The sequence below is a fragment of the Nelumbo lutea genome, chromosome 4 (genome assembly GCF_056320005.1).
Source record: "Nelumbo lutea isolate HS-2025 chromosome 4, American lotus-T2T, whole genome shotgun sequence".
Classification (NCBI taxonomy): domain Eukaryota; kingdom Viridiplantae; phylum Streptophyta; class Magnoliopsida; order Proteales; family Nelumbonaceae; genus Nelumbo; species Nelumbo lutea.
Window position 1 is genome coordinate 7,375,253 of NC_142687.1, and position 17,064 is coordinate 7,392,316.

At 43.7% G+C, this 17,064-nt stretch overlaps 2 protein-coding genes across 7 annotated transcripts; both read left to right on the forward strand.

Annotated features, from left to right (window-relative positions):
* The first annotated feature begins 286 nt into the window (after positions 1 to 286).
* On the forward strand, positions 287 to 16,988 carry RGS1 (REGULATOR OF G-PROTEIN SIGNALING 1). Of its 6 annotated transcripts, none has more exons than XM_088981905.1 (11): positions 287 to 779; positions 9,826 to 9,946; positions 10,052 to 10,115; positions 10,241 to 10,325; positions 12,585 to 12,658; positions 13,810 to 14,001; positions 14,516 to 14,604; positions 14,849 to 15,027; positions 15,330 to 15,454; positions 16,127 to 16,248; positions 16,491 to 16,988. In XM_088981905.1, the coding sequence occupies exons 1-11, from the start codon at positions 703 to 705 to the stop codon at positions 16,707 to 16,709; spliced, it is 1,347 nt and encodes a 448-aa protein (XP_088838031.1). In that variant the 5' UTR covers positions 287 to 702; the 3' UTR covers positions 16,710 to 16,988. The 6 variants fall into 6 exon arrangements, with proteins under 6 accessions (XP_088838031.1, XP_088838030.1, XP_088838034.1 ...); XM_088981904.1 differs by having other exon boundaries at positions 294 to 779; positions 14,789 to 15,027; XM_088981908.1 differs by having other exon boundaries at positions 294 to 779; positions 14,789 to 15,027; positions 16,127 to 16,177.
* Positions 3,684 to 5,085, forward strand: LOC148853665 (uncharacterized). Its single transcript, XM_088981910.1, has 2 exons — positions 3,684 to 4,237; positions 4,306 to 5,085. The coding sequence occupies exons 1-2, from the start codon at positions 3,800 to 3,802 to the stop codon at positions 4,978 to 4,980; spliced, it is 1,113 nt and encodes a 370-aa protein (XP_088838036.1). The 5' UTR covers positions 3,684 to 3,799; the 3' UTR covers positions 4,981 to 5,085.
* Positions 16,989 to 17,064: the final 76 nt, after the last annotated feature.

The following is a 17,064-nucleotide window of genomic DNA, read 5'->3' on the forward strand; positions in this document are numbered from 1 at the left end:
GCCTTGGAGACTTGGAACTATCATTGATGAATGCTTCAAAGTGGTAGAATTATTGGACTATGGTGTAATTTTCTCTCATGCCTTTGGTGAAACTAATCGGGCAGCTGATCGGTTGGCAAAATATGCTTTCGACTCAGATTCTCTATCAGCAATTATCTATCGGTGCTTCTTTGGCCTCTAGATTTCATTTGTTGATGCAATTTTTGGGAAGACTAACCCATGGTTGTGTATCTCATAAAAAAAATCATAAAGATAATTTAAATATTTAACCCTTAGGGGTGGACGTGGTCATTGCTGTGCTTCATTGAATAGGCTTTTCCTCGTCTTAAGAAATCCAATGGCTAACGGTGTCATTCTTTTACCCGTACATTTCTCCAACAAGGCCACAATTCATGGGACGATCGACGATGTAGAAGTAGATGACGGATCTGTTAACATGAACCATTAAAGAATGATGGATTTCAGAAGATTCATTGAAATGTATTCTGGTCAAATTCTCGATCTGGGCCCGTACGTATTAACTAAAAATAGGGTTCTGGACTTCCGACGAAACAAAAGAAAAGAAAAAAAAGGCGGTGAGGACTTATTTGACTGATTTGACTCCATTGTTGGAAGCAGATCCTGTATGTCTTCTGCTCATGACTCTGCATGTAGCAATTGTTTTAATGGTCGCATCCATTGTTAGCTAAAGATCTAAAAGAGATGGGCAGCTGTGCTCTTCAAGGAGGTTGTCCGAGTGATTACATCGCTCTTTCTGTATCCGCTATCGCCATGATTGTGTATGCTTGTATCTCCAACTTATTTCTTATTTCTGTCTTTTTTGCCCAATCTTTTCCTTACACTTCTCTGAGAATGGCATGTGCGTCTCCGTAAGAAATGTTAAACTTAAAAAAATGGAATCTTTATAAACCCCAAAACATACCAGAAAACAATTAATGTATTTATTATTTCGTATCTTTTTTCGTCCTTTCCTTATATAAACGATTTGGTATTAAACAGTGCTATGCTGGAAATATGGTTTTCTGTCGTTAAGTTGGATATCTGGTATGGTATTTAATGGGGATAGTTCAATTGAGCACATGCTTTCCTTTTTTATTCCCTTCCACTATTTTTCCTGTTTTCCTCTTCTTTTCCTTTGGGTTTATGCTGCTATTTTGTCAATTAGGTACTGAGCGTGGAGGCCTTACTTTCATAGTTATATGAAGTGGGTTGTACCCGAAATTTTAGCTCTCTATGCAACTTCTTATAGCTAAATATTTTATTGGCGAGCGATTTGTTGGAAAGCCACAAAAATTTATGTGTGTTTGTTTGGTTTTCTTTTCTTAAACCGATGCTCTCAGTCGTATTGTGATTTTCTTATGCCAGTGTTTTGATTTCTTTCTTCCTGTCGTGTTGGCACTTTGAGTGTGAGTAATATAGCATATTAGCATGTTGTCTCTTTTATCTAATTCATGAAATGTAATCATTTTTGTGATGCGAGAATCAATGGGTTTAAATGCAAAATCCCTGAATACAATCATCATCATCATCGTGAACAACAACACAACAACAACAACAACAATATCATCATTGGCATCACCTTTGTATCTTGCATCAATCAAAATTGATGCTGCACGATCTGGGCACTCCTAGCTGGCTGTGACCCGGCTTCTGGCTAGAATGATCGACACCTGTGAGGAAGGAGGAAGTGAAGGGTTCCCGGGGAGATATCCCGGTGGGAACACTCCGACGGCTAAGTTAGGACTGGAGAAGAATCTCAAAGAGAGAGTAGAGAGTAAGAGTGCTGAAAGTGCTTAAGCTTCAATACTTTTGCTTCGCGAGGGTGGTGGTCCTTTTATACCGGAGGTCGGTCACATCAGGTGTAACCGTCACTGCTCTAGCCGTTATTGCCAGAACTGAGGTGGCAGGTGCAGGCCGCCACTGCGGGCTGCTGCTGCAGGGTACAAAATCGTCCGGTGCTATGCTTTTCAGGGACAACAAGCACGACGCCGCCTGGCAAGAGAGGTGGGCACTGCCACCAGATCTAGCAGGTACGGATGTCAGGTGGATCTTCCCTACAGGCTACTGAACTACTATGATTCGGCAGGTATGGATTCTGCGGATGCAGTCCCAAGGTACTTCTCCCTCAGGACACTTAGCCAAAAGCTAAGATGCCCCCTCCTCAAGAGTGGAGAGCTCGGGGTTCCTTAGGAGAGGAGAGCTCGGGGCTCAAGGGGAGCTCGGGCTCCTTCGCGGGGAGTCCGGGTCCCTTAGGGCTGCGGGAGATCGGGGCGCTTAGGCCTTGCGCTTGGGGCGGGCTGAGCCTCGCCTCCTAGCGAGCTGATACTCCCGCTGAGTCGCTTGGTCGGGCTTCGTCGAGCTTGTTACGCCGGGTTGCGGCCAGGCTGTCATGCTAAGTTGCTGTTCATGCGAGGTCTTGTCCACGTGTCCCCGTGTTACGAGGTCGTGCCAAATCACCCTACATCAATTGCCCCCCCACTCCTCGTGCTAGGGGTGCTGACCTCAGTACGGGGAGTCCGAGGTTTGCCGGGTGGATTTGGCTCGGGGTCTAAGCCTTCTTGTCTGCCAGCTCATAGGTTGGACCGGTTCCCTGCTTGGTTTAGCCAGGCGCAGCTCGGGTCGCATACAGTCTACACGCGGACGTCACGCGATTTAGAGACTCCGCGGACGCCAAAAAACGCGCTAAACTGATTTCGTCTCGAAGGTCGTGCAGCCAGTTTTCATGAGGGTCGTCAGATTGCTTTGATCTCAACCGTTGATGCCCGCGGATAGTGGCTATAAATAGTGGGGGTCCTGGTCATTTTCCTTTGCCACAAATCTTCAGCTGTAGTCTTGAGCTCGCGTCCAAAGCCTCCAGCTCGGGTCAGTTCCTTTCCAGTCCGGTCTTACTTCTCTTTGGTGAGTCATCCTAGCTCTTCCTTGGTTTCAATTATGTCTTCTTTCGATGGTCTTTTGGACGAGCCCGAGGTGGGTACCTCAGCTCAGGGTAACCCGCGCCTCGGGTCGCCAGGCATCCACCTCTCATCGAGTTCGGATGCCGAATAGGTTCGGGCCCTCCACCATGACCTTGGAGAGGCTCCGCGAGCTCATTCGGCAATACAACTTGCCAGAGGAGTACACCTACAGTTTACCTGCGGGGAACTTCCCATGGGAGCACGACCCTGATGAGGTCGTGATCTTCCGAGAGCAACTCATAGCCGGGCTGCATCTTCCCTTCCATCCACTCTTAGTGGAGGTCTTGAAACATTTCAACGTTACGATAGACTAGCTTCACCTGAACTCGGTCCGTAACGTGGTCGGGACCATCTCTCTTTGTTATGAGTATGTCATCCCCCTTGACTTGGACATACTCTGCTCCATCTTGACCATCGAGATGAGTGCTTCATGTGTTCTTCCTGAGCACAGGAGAGCTTACTACTTGTCCCCCTGCCCGGGCTTTAAGCTAATGCACAAGCTTCCTAGCAAGGTCCCGCCCTGGAAGCAAGACTACTTCGTAGTCCGAAACCCTGCGGGGTGGCCCTTCCCTACTCACTGGAGGGTGGCTATCCAAGACCCTGGCGTCATACTCGACAAGAAGACCAGGGAGGCATTCCAATCGTGGACTGAGGTCGGCTGTGATTTCAGAGATTATATCAAAGAGGGTATGCTCTTTCAGGCCGCTTGAGCCCGGGTAGGTAGTTAGTACCTTAGCTGTTTGGCCTACTCTTCTTTTCCTTCTTTTACTCGAGTACTAACGCCGAACTCTTTTGTAGGTCCTACGGAGGTAGATAAACTCAAGGGAGACCGGCTTCTTAAACACATGAAGGGGAGGAAGAAGCGGGCTGCCAAGAGAGCTCGTATCGAGTCGCCGCCTGCCCCCACTCCCAAGCCCCAACTTCCACAAGCTTCAATTTCTGAGCCCGAGCTCCCCGAGGCTCCTCCGATCATCGATTTGGAGGAGTCCCTACCACTTAGGGAGCCTGGGGCCTCGGCTGAGACTGTAGTGAGGTTGGCAGCCGAGGCCAAGGTTGCCACCGGGGCTGCTAACGTTGCAGCCGAAGTCTCCGCCGAGCCTATTCACACAGCCGAGACGGCTGTCTCCAGCTCGGGGAGCCCAGATGGGGTCCGAAGCATCTTGCTCCCCCAATGCGGTCTTCGGAAGAGCAAGGGGGCCACTTACTCCGAGGAGATTGCGGTTTGGGCTGACATGCTCAATCCTTCTCATCTCGGAGCCCGAGCTGCCACCCACACTATGGTGGTAAGTTTTCTTCTCTTTCTTTTCTTTTTTGTATGTGCTTCTCTGGTACTAACTAGCTCCTTTATCAGGCGAACTCCATTGTGCACACACTTACTCTTCAGACCGAGAGGTACCTGAAGCGGGCTTTGACTATCGGGGAATCTTCCCGCGTTGCCCATACCGAACTGAGGATGGCTCGTGAGAAGATCCACCGGTTGGAGAGCTGCGCCATGGCCCAGAGGGGCGTCATCACAGCGCTGACAGAGGAGAAGGACGGGCTAGCTCGTGAGAACATCGAGCTGAGGGGCAAAATAGAGGCCCTTAGAGCGGAGCAGACACGCGAGAAGGGCGTGCTGAGGGGCGAGCTGGACGCCCTTAAAGTAGAGGCTGAAGGCCTTAAGGAAAAGGAGAAGGTTCTTTTGCACGAGGTGGAGTTTCTCAAGGCGGATATCGCAGAGAAGACCGAGATCTTTACCCAGGCGATAGAGGAGACGAAGGTCAAGGCCGTCTCTGAGTATATTCAGTCCGATAAGTTCGATGCCGTTCTGGGGGAGGCCTACTGCAAGGGGTTCAAGCTCAGCAGATGGTTGATAAGGCATACGTACCTTGAGCTCGACACAAGCGCCATCACCACCTTGCGAATCACGAGTGAGATAGCTCGACAAGCCGCGGATGATTTAGACTCAGAGGAGGAGGGTGGTGACGAAGAAGCTGATGCCCCTGACCAGCTCGAAGCTCCTGGGGGTGGAGAGCCCCCGAAGTAATTGCCCTTGCATTTCGAGCCTGCGAGCTCAATCCTTGTATTTTGTTTTTTCTTTTTGTTGAGCTCGTTGTATAAAATTTTACATGTTAATGAAATTGACCATTTTTTAAGTGATCTTCTCAATCCTTGTATTTTGTTTTTTCTTTTTGTTGAGCTCGTTGTATAAAATTTTACATGTTAATGAAATTGACCCTTTTCTAAGTGATCTTTCTTTTCTACGTATTGCCTTATCCGAGCTTGTCATGGTTGTGTGCAGATTGGTTTGTCGTAGTAAGGCATAGTATGGTGCATGCCCGAACTGCCTTGTGGCGTACACCGAGGTGATTGCCATAGTAAGGCATAGTAAGGCGTGTGCTTGAACTACCTCATGGCGTACACCAAGGTGATTGCCATAGTAAGGCATAGTAAGGCGTGTGCCTGAACTGCCTCATGGCATACACCGAGGTGGGCTTAGCGCCGTAGGGTCTGCTTGCGCCTTTGACGCGGCGTGCTATGGTGCCGAGCTCCTTGGTCAGCTCGGTGTTTTGGCACCTTAGAGCTCTGAGAGTGACCTGTGGTCTACTCCGTTACTCATAGGTAATACTGTCTTAGGTTGACGATATTCCACGCCCGAGGTACTTGTTTCCCTTCTAGGGTTTGGAGCTCGTATGTTCCTTCCCTGAGTTTTCGCTTTACTCGCTAGGGTCCTTCCCAGTTCGGACCGAGCTTGCCAACGCCAGGCTCAGGCACCATAACCTTACGAAGAACCAGGTCGCCAACGCGGAGAGTCCACTTTTTGACCCTGGTGTTATAGTACTAAGCTACCCTTTGCTAGTAGGCCGCGGTCTTGATGTATGCGAGGTCCCGTACTTCGTCAAGCAGGTCGAGGTTGGTACGTAGCTCGTCTTCATTTGCCCTGTCATCATATGCTTTTAATCTTAGTGAAGGAACTTCAATCTCGGCTGGAATGACTGCTTTGGTGCCGTATGTGAGGTTAAAGGGGGTTTCTCCCGTGGCAGTCTTTTCCGTGGTACGGTAGGCCCACAACACACTGGGCAGCTTGTCCGTCCATAGTACCTTAGCTCGGTCCAGGCGCGCTTTTAGCCCTCGAAGGATTGCCCTGTTTGTGGCTTCCGTTTACCCATTTGCCTGGCGGTGCGCCACTGAGGTGAAGTTCTGCTGAATCACCATGTCTCGGCACCAGTTTTGGAATTTGATGTCTTAGAATTGCTTACCATTGTCGGAGATTAGTATTCGATGTAATTCGAAACGACACACTATGTTCTTCCAAAAGAAGTTCTGCACATTCCGGGCCGTGATTGTTGTGAGAGGTTCGGCTTCAACCCACTTTGTGAAATAGTCAACTGCCACCACTAGGAACCTTCTTTGTCCTATTGCTGGCGGGAATGGCCCGAGTAGGTTGGCGTGCTTTTGACACTTGTTGCATTTTTTGACGAGCTCGGTCACATCTGCCTTCATTGTTGGCCAGTAATACCCCTGTCGTAGTGCTTTCTGAGCGAGGGCCCTGCTCCTCAAGTGTCCGCCGCATAGGCCCTCATGAGTATTGCATAGGACGAGCTCGGCTTCAGAGGGTCGTAGGCAGTGCAAGTAGGGGAGCGTGTAGGATTTTCGGTACAGCCGTCCGTCAATCATGACGTATTTGGCTGCCTGACGCTCTACCATTCTGGCGGCGTTACGATTTGTGGGGAGGGTCTCGTGTAGCATGAAGCTCGTGAGCGGATCAATCCAGCTCGGCTTTGCTTGAATGACGGGAGCAACCTCCTCTGCCCCCTTGAGAATGCTAGGCCAAGGCAAGTTCTCTATACACACGGTTCTCATGGTGTTATCGCTAGTGCTGGCTAGATGAGATAGGGTATCGGCCTCGGCATTCTCTGATCTCGGGATTTGCTGGATGAAGTATGACCAGAAGTTGAGTAGAGCCCCTCTTGCTTTGGCTAAGTATGCTACCATGGTTGGCTTGCGGGCTTCGTATTCACCCATAACCTGGTTTACCACGAGCTGGGAATTGCTGCAGACAACGACGTGCTTGGCTTTCACTTCCCTTGCCAGATCCAGCTCGGCTAGCAACGCCTCGTACTCTACTTCGTTGTTGGATGCCACGGACTCAAAGCGTAGTGCATACTCCAGTTTCACACCACTTGGCCTGTATAGAACGATCACAGCCCCGCTGCCCTGCCGGTTTGATGAGCCATCTATGTGAAGGATCCAGGGTTTTTCATCCCAGTTCGGGCTTGGCCTAACTAGGAGAGACGCCGCGCTGGTTGCTACTTCACAGGGCTCGAGTTCAACCGGCCTGTGAAGCCCGGGCTCACCCGCACTGGGGGCCTTGTGTTCCACTGGCCTGGAGACTTCAGAATTGAAGGTACACTTTGCGACAAAATCTGCTAAGGCTTGGGCCTTGATAGCAGTTCGTGGCTTATACTGGAGTTCGTATTCGCTGAGCTTGATGGCCCACTTCGTTAGCCTTCCTGAGACCTCGGGCTTGAGCAAGACTTGCCTCAGAGGTTTATTGGTAAGGACAACGATGGCGTGAGCTTGGAAGTACGGGCGGAGCTTTTGGGCTGCCACAACCAGTGCGTAAGCTAACTTCTCTATCTCGGGGTACCTCGTCTCTGCTCCCTGCAATATTTTACTAACATAGTAGACGGGTCATTGGACCCGATCTACTTCTCTTATTAGTACCGAGCTAACCACCTCGTCACTCGTCGAGAGGTACAACTCTAAAACATCACCCTCTTCGGGTCGGGTTAAGACTGGGACGCTGGCTAGGTGTCTTTTGAGCTCGTCGAACGCGAGCTGGCACTCTTCAGTCCACTCAAAACCTTTGTTTTTTATGGTCTTAAAGAAGGGCAAGCAACAATCTGCTGACTTGGACATGAAGCGGCTCAGGGCGGCTAGCCGGCCGTTCAACTTTTGAACCTCCTTTAATTTTCAGGGTGGTCTCATCTCTAGGATGGCTTTGATTTTGTCCGGGTTGGCCTCAATGCCTCGGCGGTTAACGATGTACCCTAGGAATTTTCCCGAGGTGACACCGAAGACACACTTGTTTGGATTTAACTTCATATTAAATCTACGCAAAATTTCAAAAGCTGAATGTAAATCTTGTACTAATTCATGCGAAAATTGGGTTTTGACGACCATGTCGTCTACATAACACTCTACTTTTTTGCCAACTAGTGGCTCAAACAGCTTGTTTATAAGTCTTTGAAAAGTGGTCCCAGCGTTTTTTAGCCCGAAGGGCATGACCTTGTAACAGTACAGGCCGAACTTGGTTATGAAGGCAGTTTTCTCTTCATATGCTGGGTCCATCTTGATTTGATTGTAGCCTGAATAGGCGTCCAGGAAGCTCAGCAACCCGTGCCCCGAGGTCGCGTCGACTAGATGGTCGATCCTGGGAAGTGGGAAGCAGTCCTTCGGGCAAGCTCGGTTTAGGTCGGTGTAATCGATGCACATGCGCCACTTACCGTTAGCCTTTTTTACTAGAACGGGGTTGGCCACCCAGCTCGGGTAATGGACTTCCCTGATAAAATCGGCTGCAAGGAGTTTCCTGACCTCCTCGTCGACTGCCCTCCATCGCTCTGGGGCTAAGTTGCGTTTCTTTGTCTAATGGGCCTAACTACAGGATCGGTGTTGAGTCTATGAGTGATTATGTTGGGGTCTATGCCGGGCATTTCTGCCGCTGACCATGCAAAAACATCTAAATTTTCAAGTAATAAGCTTACCAGTTGAGACTATAGGGGCTCCTTAACAGAAGCGCCGATCTGAAGCACCTAAGCTGGGTCTTCTGTCGAAGCCGGGATGGGGATGGTCTCCTCGGTAGGTGCGGCTCGCTCCGCGAACTGCTTCGCAGGTCATTCTAGCTCGAGGTCGTCAGCTACCTTGGCCTTTCCTTTGAGGGCGGCTACGTAGCACTTGCGGGATTCGAGTTGATCACCTCGTGTCACTCCAACTCCAAAGTTTGTAGGGAACTTCATCGCCAGGTGGTAGGTGGAAACTACAAGTCCCTACGTAGTGGATTGTTGAGCTAGTGGATTGTTGAGCTACAAGTCCTACGATAAGGGAGTTCGGTTGTCTAAAAAGCCAAGATTGTGGATGGTCAAGAGGGTTCACCATTTATATTGATGGGTCAAAAGGGAGGGGAAGAATGAAGATGCATAGCACTTGTTGGCACTGGGGTTTTTGATAATAAAGAGCTTTGAAACTTGTGGAGGGAATTATATTTTTCTGGTGGGTGCTAAATGTGGAAGGCAATTATATTGATGCAACTAAAAAAAGCCTTAAATATATCAGTTGAGATGTTCTTGCTTAATTCATGGTGGTATTTAGAATTTATACGAGCTTTGACAGTTCTATCTTTTTTCTCTATCCTACATGATCATGGCAAGAGATTATTCCCTTGCTCATCCTCCATTTTCTAGTTTTCTTTTGGCAGCAACACCATGTGACAGAAAAATATTTATTTCTTGGACCAATTAGAATAATAATTAAGAGAAAAAACTTTTAGTTTTTTCATTTTGGCTAAAGGTCTTTTTGATAAAGGCTAAGTGGCTGAACTAAATGACATTGTGTTTTAGTGAATAAGTCATGTATCTTAGCTCCTAAATGGCTGAATGGCATGTTGAGTTGATTACCATACCCTCAAATATGTTATCACATGACCCTTTTATCCACTAAATAACATAGCAATAAGTCATTCAATTCAGCAACTTCAGCCATTATTAAATGGCCCCTAAGTACATGGATCTTACTTATAGAAATGCAGATTTATTTTCTTTACTTCAAATAGCCTATGTTGAAATAATTTTTGTGCCTTGGCGACTGGAGATTAAGTGGTCTTCTCTTTCAGGCTTCTTGCTCGTTCTACATTACCCTTTGTGGTTCACAAGATTCCTTGTACAAAAGGAAGTGGATTCTGGCTTTTAATTATTCAAATTTTTGCTAGCTTCGATCTTTTATTCTCAATGGTGGTAAGATCAGCATGGATTTTTATTGCATAATTATGAATGCATGTATGTATTTGGAGATCTATTACCATTGGTTATTACAAGTGGAAGATGCAATGATTCATGCAGATGGGCATCAATATTTTGAAAATAAAAAAGAGGCATTGGTGGCAATCTTGCTATATTTGGGCAGGTGGTTTTACTTTACTATCAATGTTAGCTTTCATGTTATTTCATTTTCACATGGAAGTAGTTAATCGGTTAATCCCTTGCTAAATATTTGCATTAACCATTTTCTATATTTGGTTGCTTCTTCAGTCTGGTTCGAAGGTCCATTTGGATTTGCTTTACTGCTGAGCTGTCGCATAGTACAGGCCTTCCAACTGTATCACATATTTGCCAAGTAAGTCAAGAAAACTCAAATGTGAGAATTAATGGTGGACCTGAATTACATACCTTACATTGAAATTGTTACATGTAGATTTCTATCCTACTCAATTTGAAAAGGTTATTCTAACTATGTGTAGGCTACCAGAAATCCTGTTTAACCATTTTACTCTATTAAAGGCAATGTCCAATTTGGTCAGCCCACCAAGCTCAGTGGCTAATTTGTTGATATTGTTGACTTCTAACTAAGATGAAGTTTCAATTAATCTAATTTCAGTTCTAATTTAGTAGTTGATTCCACCAACTGGTGAGTTCAGATTTTCAATCTGGTTTGACTCAGTATGTTAAAACCTGGCCCGGAGGTTGAACCTCAATGGATCAACTGTTCAACAATCCGGGTCAATGGATCAACCTATGATGTCATCATTATGAAAAATTAAAAAAATACAACAATACTGAATTCCGGTAACTCACTGAACAGATCAAATAGGTCAATGGTTCTACCATAAGGGTCAATAGATTGTTAACTGAGTAACGGATTTTTATAACATGCCAGATTAGAGGTTGACCCAGACCAGGATTATGGTTGGGCCAACCATGGGTAGAAAACATTGGTTTGACTTATACCAGTTTATGGCTGGATTAAATCTTTTAGTGACTTATTACCAGTTTGGGCCAACCAGTTTATGACTGTCAAACCTAGATTTAAAACATTTGTATGACCATCCTGCCTGATCTCAAACTTGGATGATCATCAGCATTATTGTTGCCTTCTCACATTCCTGTTCTGTTCTGCCATTCCAGTTGACACCTCACTCAACAAAGCCTCGTTAACTATTTCTTATTTGGCTACAGGAATCCTGTTTCACCATCTTTTTTTAGAAGTTTTGTATTGAAACAAAATTGGGAATCAGGCACACCAGCACCCATATACACCAAGGAACTGTACATTAAGAATAAACAAAACTGTTCAATCCTTTCCCCCTGACTTATACAAAATACTTTCTTAAAAAAAGCCATGCAATTTTCCCTTGAAAAGTTTGTGAACCCCTAATCAAGAGTATGGGATTTCTTGTATCATCCTTGCCACCATCTCTTCCTCACTTTTTTTTTCTCCTTTTGTTCAAAAATCAAACTCAGTCCATATAGCCCTGAAGGCAGCAAATCACACCATTTTCCATACTGTTCTACCTTGTTGCTCAAGCCTTAAATTGCCAGCTTAGATAAAATGCTTCAGTTGGATCAGGAAGCATCAAACATGTTCAACACCCTGGCCCATAAACCCCCAAAAAAATTGCAATGGAGGAAACAATGATTGACTGACATATTGCTTGATTTTTTTTTTGATCAGTAAAAAGAAGAAGCTTTTATTGATAGAGAAAACAGAATTTACAACAGTGAGTAGCCTCGGCTACCCATTCAACAATCACAGAAATAAACAGTAATAGCCCCAGGATTTTGCTTTTTTAAAATTACAACTGTGCCCAGAATATATATATATATATATATATATATTTGCCCCAAACTACCTCAGTGCACTTCCTTTCTGATCATTTCCTTGCCTTTTTATAGAGTGCCTAACCTGCACCACATGACTTCTTAATTCTTATTGATGCTTCTCAGCCTTCACTTGTGTCCAAATGATGTGGTAAACTTTCCTTTATCTCCTGTATTCCTAGATTATCCCAAGTATACTCTTCTCTAACTTTGCATTCCTAGACTTCATGTTTGCATATTTCAACATTCTCATCTACTCATTGTATAAACATTCAATGGCTACAACCTTTCAGTGGATACGATACTTAGCAGAAGGCCTTCCGAGGGGCATGAAAGGAGATTCTAGAATTGCCATAAAATAGGCTAAAGCCCTAGATTCTGGCCTCTGGAAACTGTCCCATTTTTACATGAAAGCGAGGAAATTTCCTCTTCTATGGTATGCTGTGTGCAGCTTCAGATGAATCCCAAGAAATCTGAATCAGGTGGCTGATGAGTTAGCTAGACATGGGCTGGTAAGGGATATTTTGTATATACACCTTTAAAAAAACTAAGAAAAGGAAGAAGGCCTCAGTCAACAGATGCACCTCCAATGGAAAATTCGAAATTGATGTATGTGTGTGTGTTGTCTCCCACAAATAATTGCTTTGAATTACTCCATCTGTTTTCATACTGCTTTTTTACATTGTTGTGCTGTACTCATTTTAATAGTTCTGGTGGAGGCAGCAACAAAATTTGTTTTACTAATATTAGGTTCACTTGCTTGCTATTGATATTTTAGGCGGCGTTTGCCACCAATCAGATCATATATCTTACTTCCTCTGATTCTCTTGCCATGGATTGCTGGTGCTGCTTGTAAGATTCACTGCCTCAGAATGATTTTTATTTGGAGACCCTTTTGGCTAAACTAATCTTATTTTTAGAAGGAACAGTATATCTGTTACTTTTCTTCACTATTTGTTAATTTTTACAACCATGCCTCATGGTGATTATTTTCCCAATATGTTTCTTTTCACTATTTGTTAATTTTCACCATCTTGACCAACTTTAACCCTTATGACTTGAGAACTAATGTGCTTGCAAAAATATTCTTGCTCAGTGTGGCCTGCAATAAATAACTTTACATGCCTTGCTGGATATCTAATAATTCCATTTGAAATTTATTAATTTACCTTATCTTCTGAAATTATTTTTTTTCATGGTCTTTCTAAACTTAGCTAAGTTAGATTTCTACTTTTTTTGTTCACTAAAACTCTTTCTGTGCCCAGACAACTAACATTAGGACCTAGATAGATAATTCCTCTGGTGTTCAATGAACCAGAAAGAAATCTGCTTCCCAATGAATGATATTTGAGATGACCAAGTAAAAGGGGTCAAATCATCTGGAACATGTTCCTGCTATCCATCACTTAAATAATCTGGGGAGAGTGGAGTCCATGTATTTTTGAAAATACAGTCAGGGTTGCCCTTTACTCTTGGATGTTGATTCACAGAAAGTTCAAAGGGGTAACCACTGGGAATATCTGATAAGACACCCAAATGAGATTGATTTATCAGTTTTCCTATAAAATTCAGTAATTTGCCCTGTTAAGCTCTCCTCCGGTACAACTGGTACCCAATTTGGATGCATCCCATTTTTGATAAATTGCACATCCCCAATGAAAAAGACAAAAGATACCACTGTATGATGATTAGTTTACAAATTGGGGATACTTCTGTCTTTTAAAGTACGCAACTTTTTAGTAACAATTAGGGATGTGGCCTAAAATTCTGACTTGCATCTAGTTACAAAACTCAACTTGCTTTTTCAACCAGAGGACTTGCTTGTATTCTTTCTACTTTGCCAAGTATGGTTTATTGAAAGTTGTCTGCTGCTTATCAGTCTGTTATGGATCTTCTAATTGTTATTCAGCTTCACTTTTTGTTTATTTGATTTTCCCATTGTCCTTTGTTCTGATTTCCATAGAAATTAACTATTTGTAATGAAGACCTTTTCTGACTTGTAGTTATTCATGTAAAGAAGCCTCTAAATCCTCGATGCCACTTACGGGGTCAGTGGATCATCCCTGTTGTATGCCTCCATGCATTGTATATTGTTGCCATGGTTTTTATGACATGGTCTGTTCAGCATATCAAGTTTCGATTTCATGAATTTAAAGACCTCCTGCAGGGAGTAATTGTCTCTGCTGCCTCCATTGGTATGTTTCTACTTAAATTTCCTCCTTTGGTCTTGCCTCCCTTTTTTGCTGCTAAAGCAAGTTGAATTCCTATGATACAAGTCATATATTTTGTGTTTAGGGCTGTTGTAATCTCTATGTGTTCCACAAGTTAGATGATCTTCCATTTGGTCCATGCACACATAATTGTATCACACATAGAACTGTAATGGAGGCTCCTGCTCGAATTTCAGCAGGACAGTACTGCATCAAATTACTTGGAAAACAAAAGGCAGAAATTCTCATAACCAGTTAAGAGAGCATGGTTTTTTATGACAACCATACTAATAAGTGAAATTAGATATAGGCAATAGAAAACCTTGCACTCAGTTTGACCTTCCAAAACTGAAAAAAAAAAAAAGAAAAAGAAAAAACCGAGGGCATGTTAAAGGGCATTTGTTTTTCATTCCTCAAATTAAGATTTGAAACATCATTCGGCTATCTTCTTTATTCATGAATCACCATCTTAAGCCCTGTTCGATTTTCAAACTTCCAGGACTATGGGTGGTTGCTTACATTATGAATGAAATCCATGAAAATACAGAATGGCTTCAAGTTGCCTCCCGGTTTCTACTGTTAGTGACGGTATATCATCTAATTGATAAATTCATTTAGAATTTTTTTTGCATTGTTGTTATCTAAATATTTCTAATTCATTCAGTTTTTTTCCCCATTTCGTATCTCTTATTGAATTTATTGAGTAGATCCTTGTTTGAGTTGTTTGCTTTACTTGCTAACATGGATGAGGGTTTCCTTGTTTTCCAAACAGGCAAGTATTCTTGTCCTTGCATTTTTTTCATTATCAATCTCTCAACCTTTGCTCTCACAGATGAGCTTGAGAAGAAGGGAACCCAGGGAGATTGGGACAATGAGTATGGCTTTGGGCATACCTGATAGTGGGTTACTATTACCAAGGGGACCCACACAAGAAATAGATCCTAATGAACCTCTGGATAAGCTTCTTCTGAACAAAAGATTCCGTCAATCTTTCATGGCCTTTGCAGATAGGTCTCTCTCTCTCTCTCTCTCTCTCTCCCATACTCAATCTTATGAAGGTAGGTTTATTTTGAATACATAGCAAGGTGTTTTGGGCTGGAATTTTCCCACAGTGAGTGGGAAGAGAAAGTTTGTTGACTCATGTTGAGCTCTAAAGTCCAAACTAGTTTGCTATGGGTATGATTCTGTGATCATTTAGGGAAGCTCACTAAATGATCTGACTAGCAAATCTGCTACTGTATGTGTGCATAGGCCTATGGTTCTTCTATCATTCAATGCCACCTGAGAATAAATTTCTGTTGTTATAATTACAGTTGTTTGGCTGGGGAAAGTGTACATTTTTACGAAGAAGTGCACGAACTTGGTAAAATACCCATGGATGATACTGTAAGAAGGGTCTATATGGCACGGCACATTATTGAGAACTACATAGTTGCTGGTATGTTGTCTGTTTATTGAAATATGCTATTGTTACACAAACCAACAGTTTTTATGAAACAGAGTGCTCTTCTAACCAATGAAAATTTACATTATCCCCTAAAGTTGGCAACTGCTGTGATGGTTTAGTTATGTGGTCATCCAAATGCGCACTTTTTGGATTGGCTGGAATATAAACTATAATGAACATTCTGGATTAGCGATCGTATGTTAGCCATTTGATATCAGCAGAAATATCTGAACTAAATTACCTGTTGCTTTGCTCTTTAGTGAATGAAGACCTGTTTTGAAACTTCTGTTTCTCTATATTCCTAATTAATAGTCTGTCCATCAAGTTTCAACTGAAAATTTGAACTATACTATGAGGCAGTTTTACTTCAATATGAGACTTAAAGAATTGGGTGATTATATAGATACTGTTTTATTAGGTGTTATCTTATAAAGTATATATGCACATGTGCATTGCATATGAATTTAACTACAAGTTAAGGTGCCAACCAGCTGGTTGGTAAGGTCTCCTGCTGGTCTTAGCGGAGACTTGGGATCCAATCCCACCTGCACCTGGGTTGGGGGATGGGCTACCCCCGTTGTGTAGCCCTTCAAAAGATATCAGGCCTTATTACTATATAAAGCTCATCTGATTGACCATCCTGCACAATTTATGGAAATGCAGGTGCAGCTATGGAGGTAAACATATCTCACCGAACACGGCAAGAGATCTTAGGTACTCCAGACCTGGCACACCCTGATCTCTTTAATAATGCAATAAGTGAGCTGATGCAGCTGATGAAAACAGTATGTTCTCTTTTGGTTCAAGTTGAAACCACTTGGTTGAGGGTGCAACTTCGGTCAGGTTGTGTTGAGCATTTGTTAAACTTTGGATGAACTCAAGCCCAAACCCAAGCCTGATGTAGTTAAAATTCTTCAATTCGGGCAATGCGATTTGCATACCTATGGCTGGTTGCACCCTTTTTTTTTTTTTTCTATTTTCCTTCTTCACTTAAAATGCTTTCTAACTAAACTAAATGATTTTGAAGAACTTGGGGAAGGATTACTGGTCATCAACTTTCTTCATGAAGTTCAAAGAGGAGTCACGATCACAAACAGATAGCAATGAACTTATGGAACGGGTAATTGGGTGGGACATCTCTCCGCGGCTGAGTTCTGTTCATGGTGCTGATGATCCCTTTGGTCAAGAACCGCCCTCAAAGGGACACCGACGCCAGTGTGATTCTCACAATTCAGATTCATGGTGAACCTGAAGATGGCTGGATTAAACTAGAGCATATCAGTCAGTGGAATTCGGTTGGGTTACGTTTGTATCTTTTCTTGAATTTTAGCAGTTCAATGTTAAAACGAGAAGAATGAAGGTAAAAAAAGGTAAGAAAGAGATGATGTATATGTTATAATTTATACCACAAGGACGGACGCTACATGTAAACATGCGCTGTTTGATTTATCACGGCTGATGATGTAACACAACAAAAAGTTTTGGCTGATGTTAATATACTCTTTCTGCCCATGTTAATTGTTAATACAGTTGTTAGAGGTGAGAAGTTCCATATTACCCATGTTTCAGGCATATCAAATGGATTACATGCTGAATGAGTT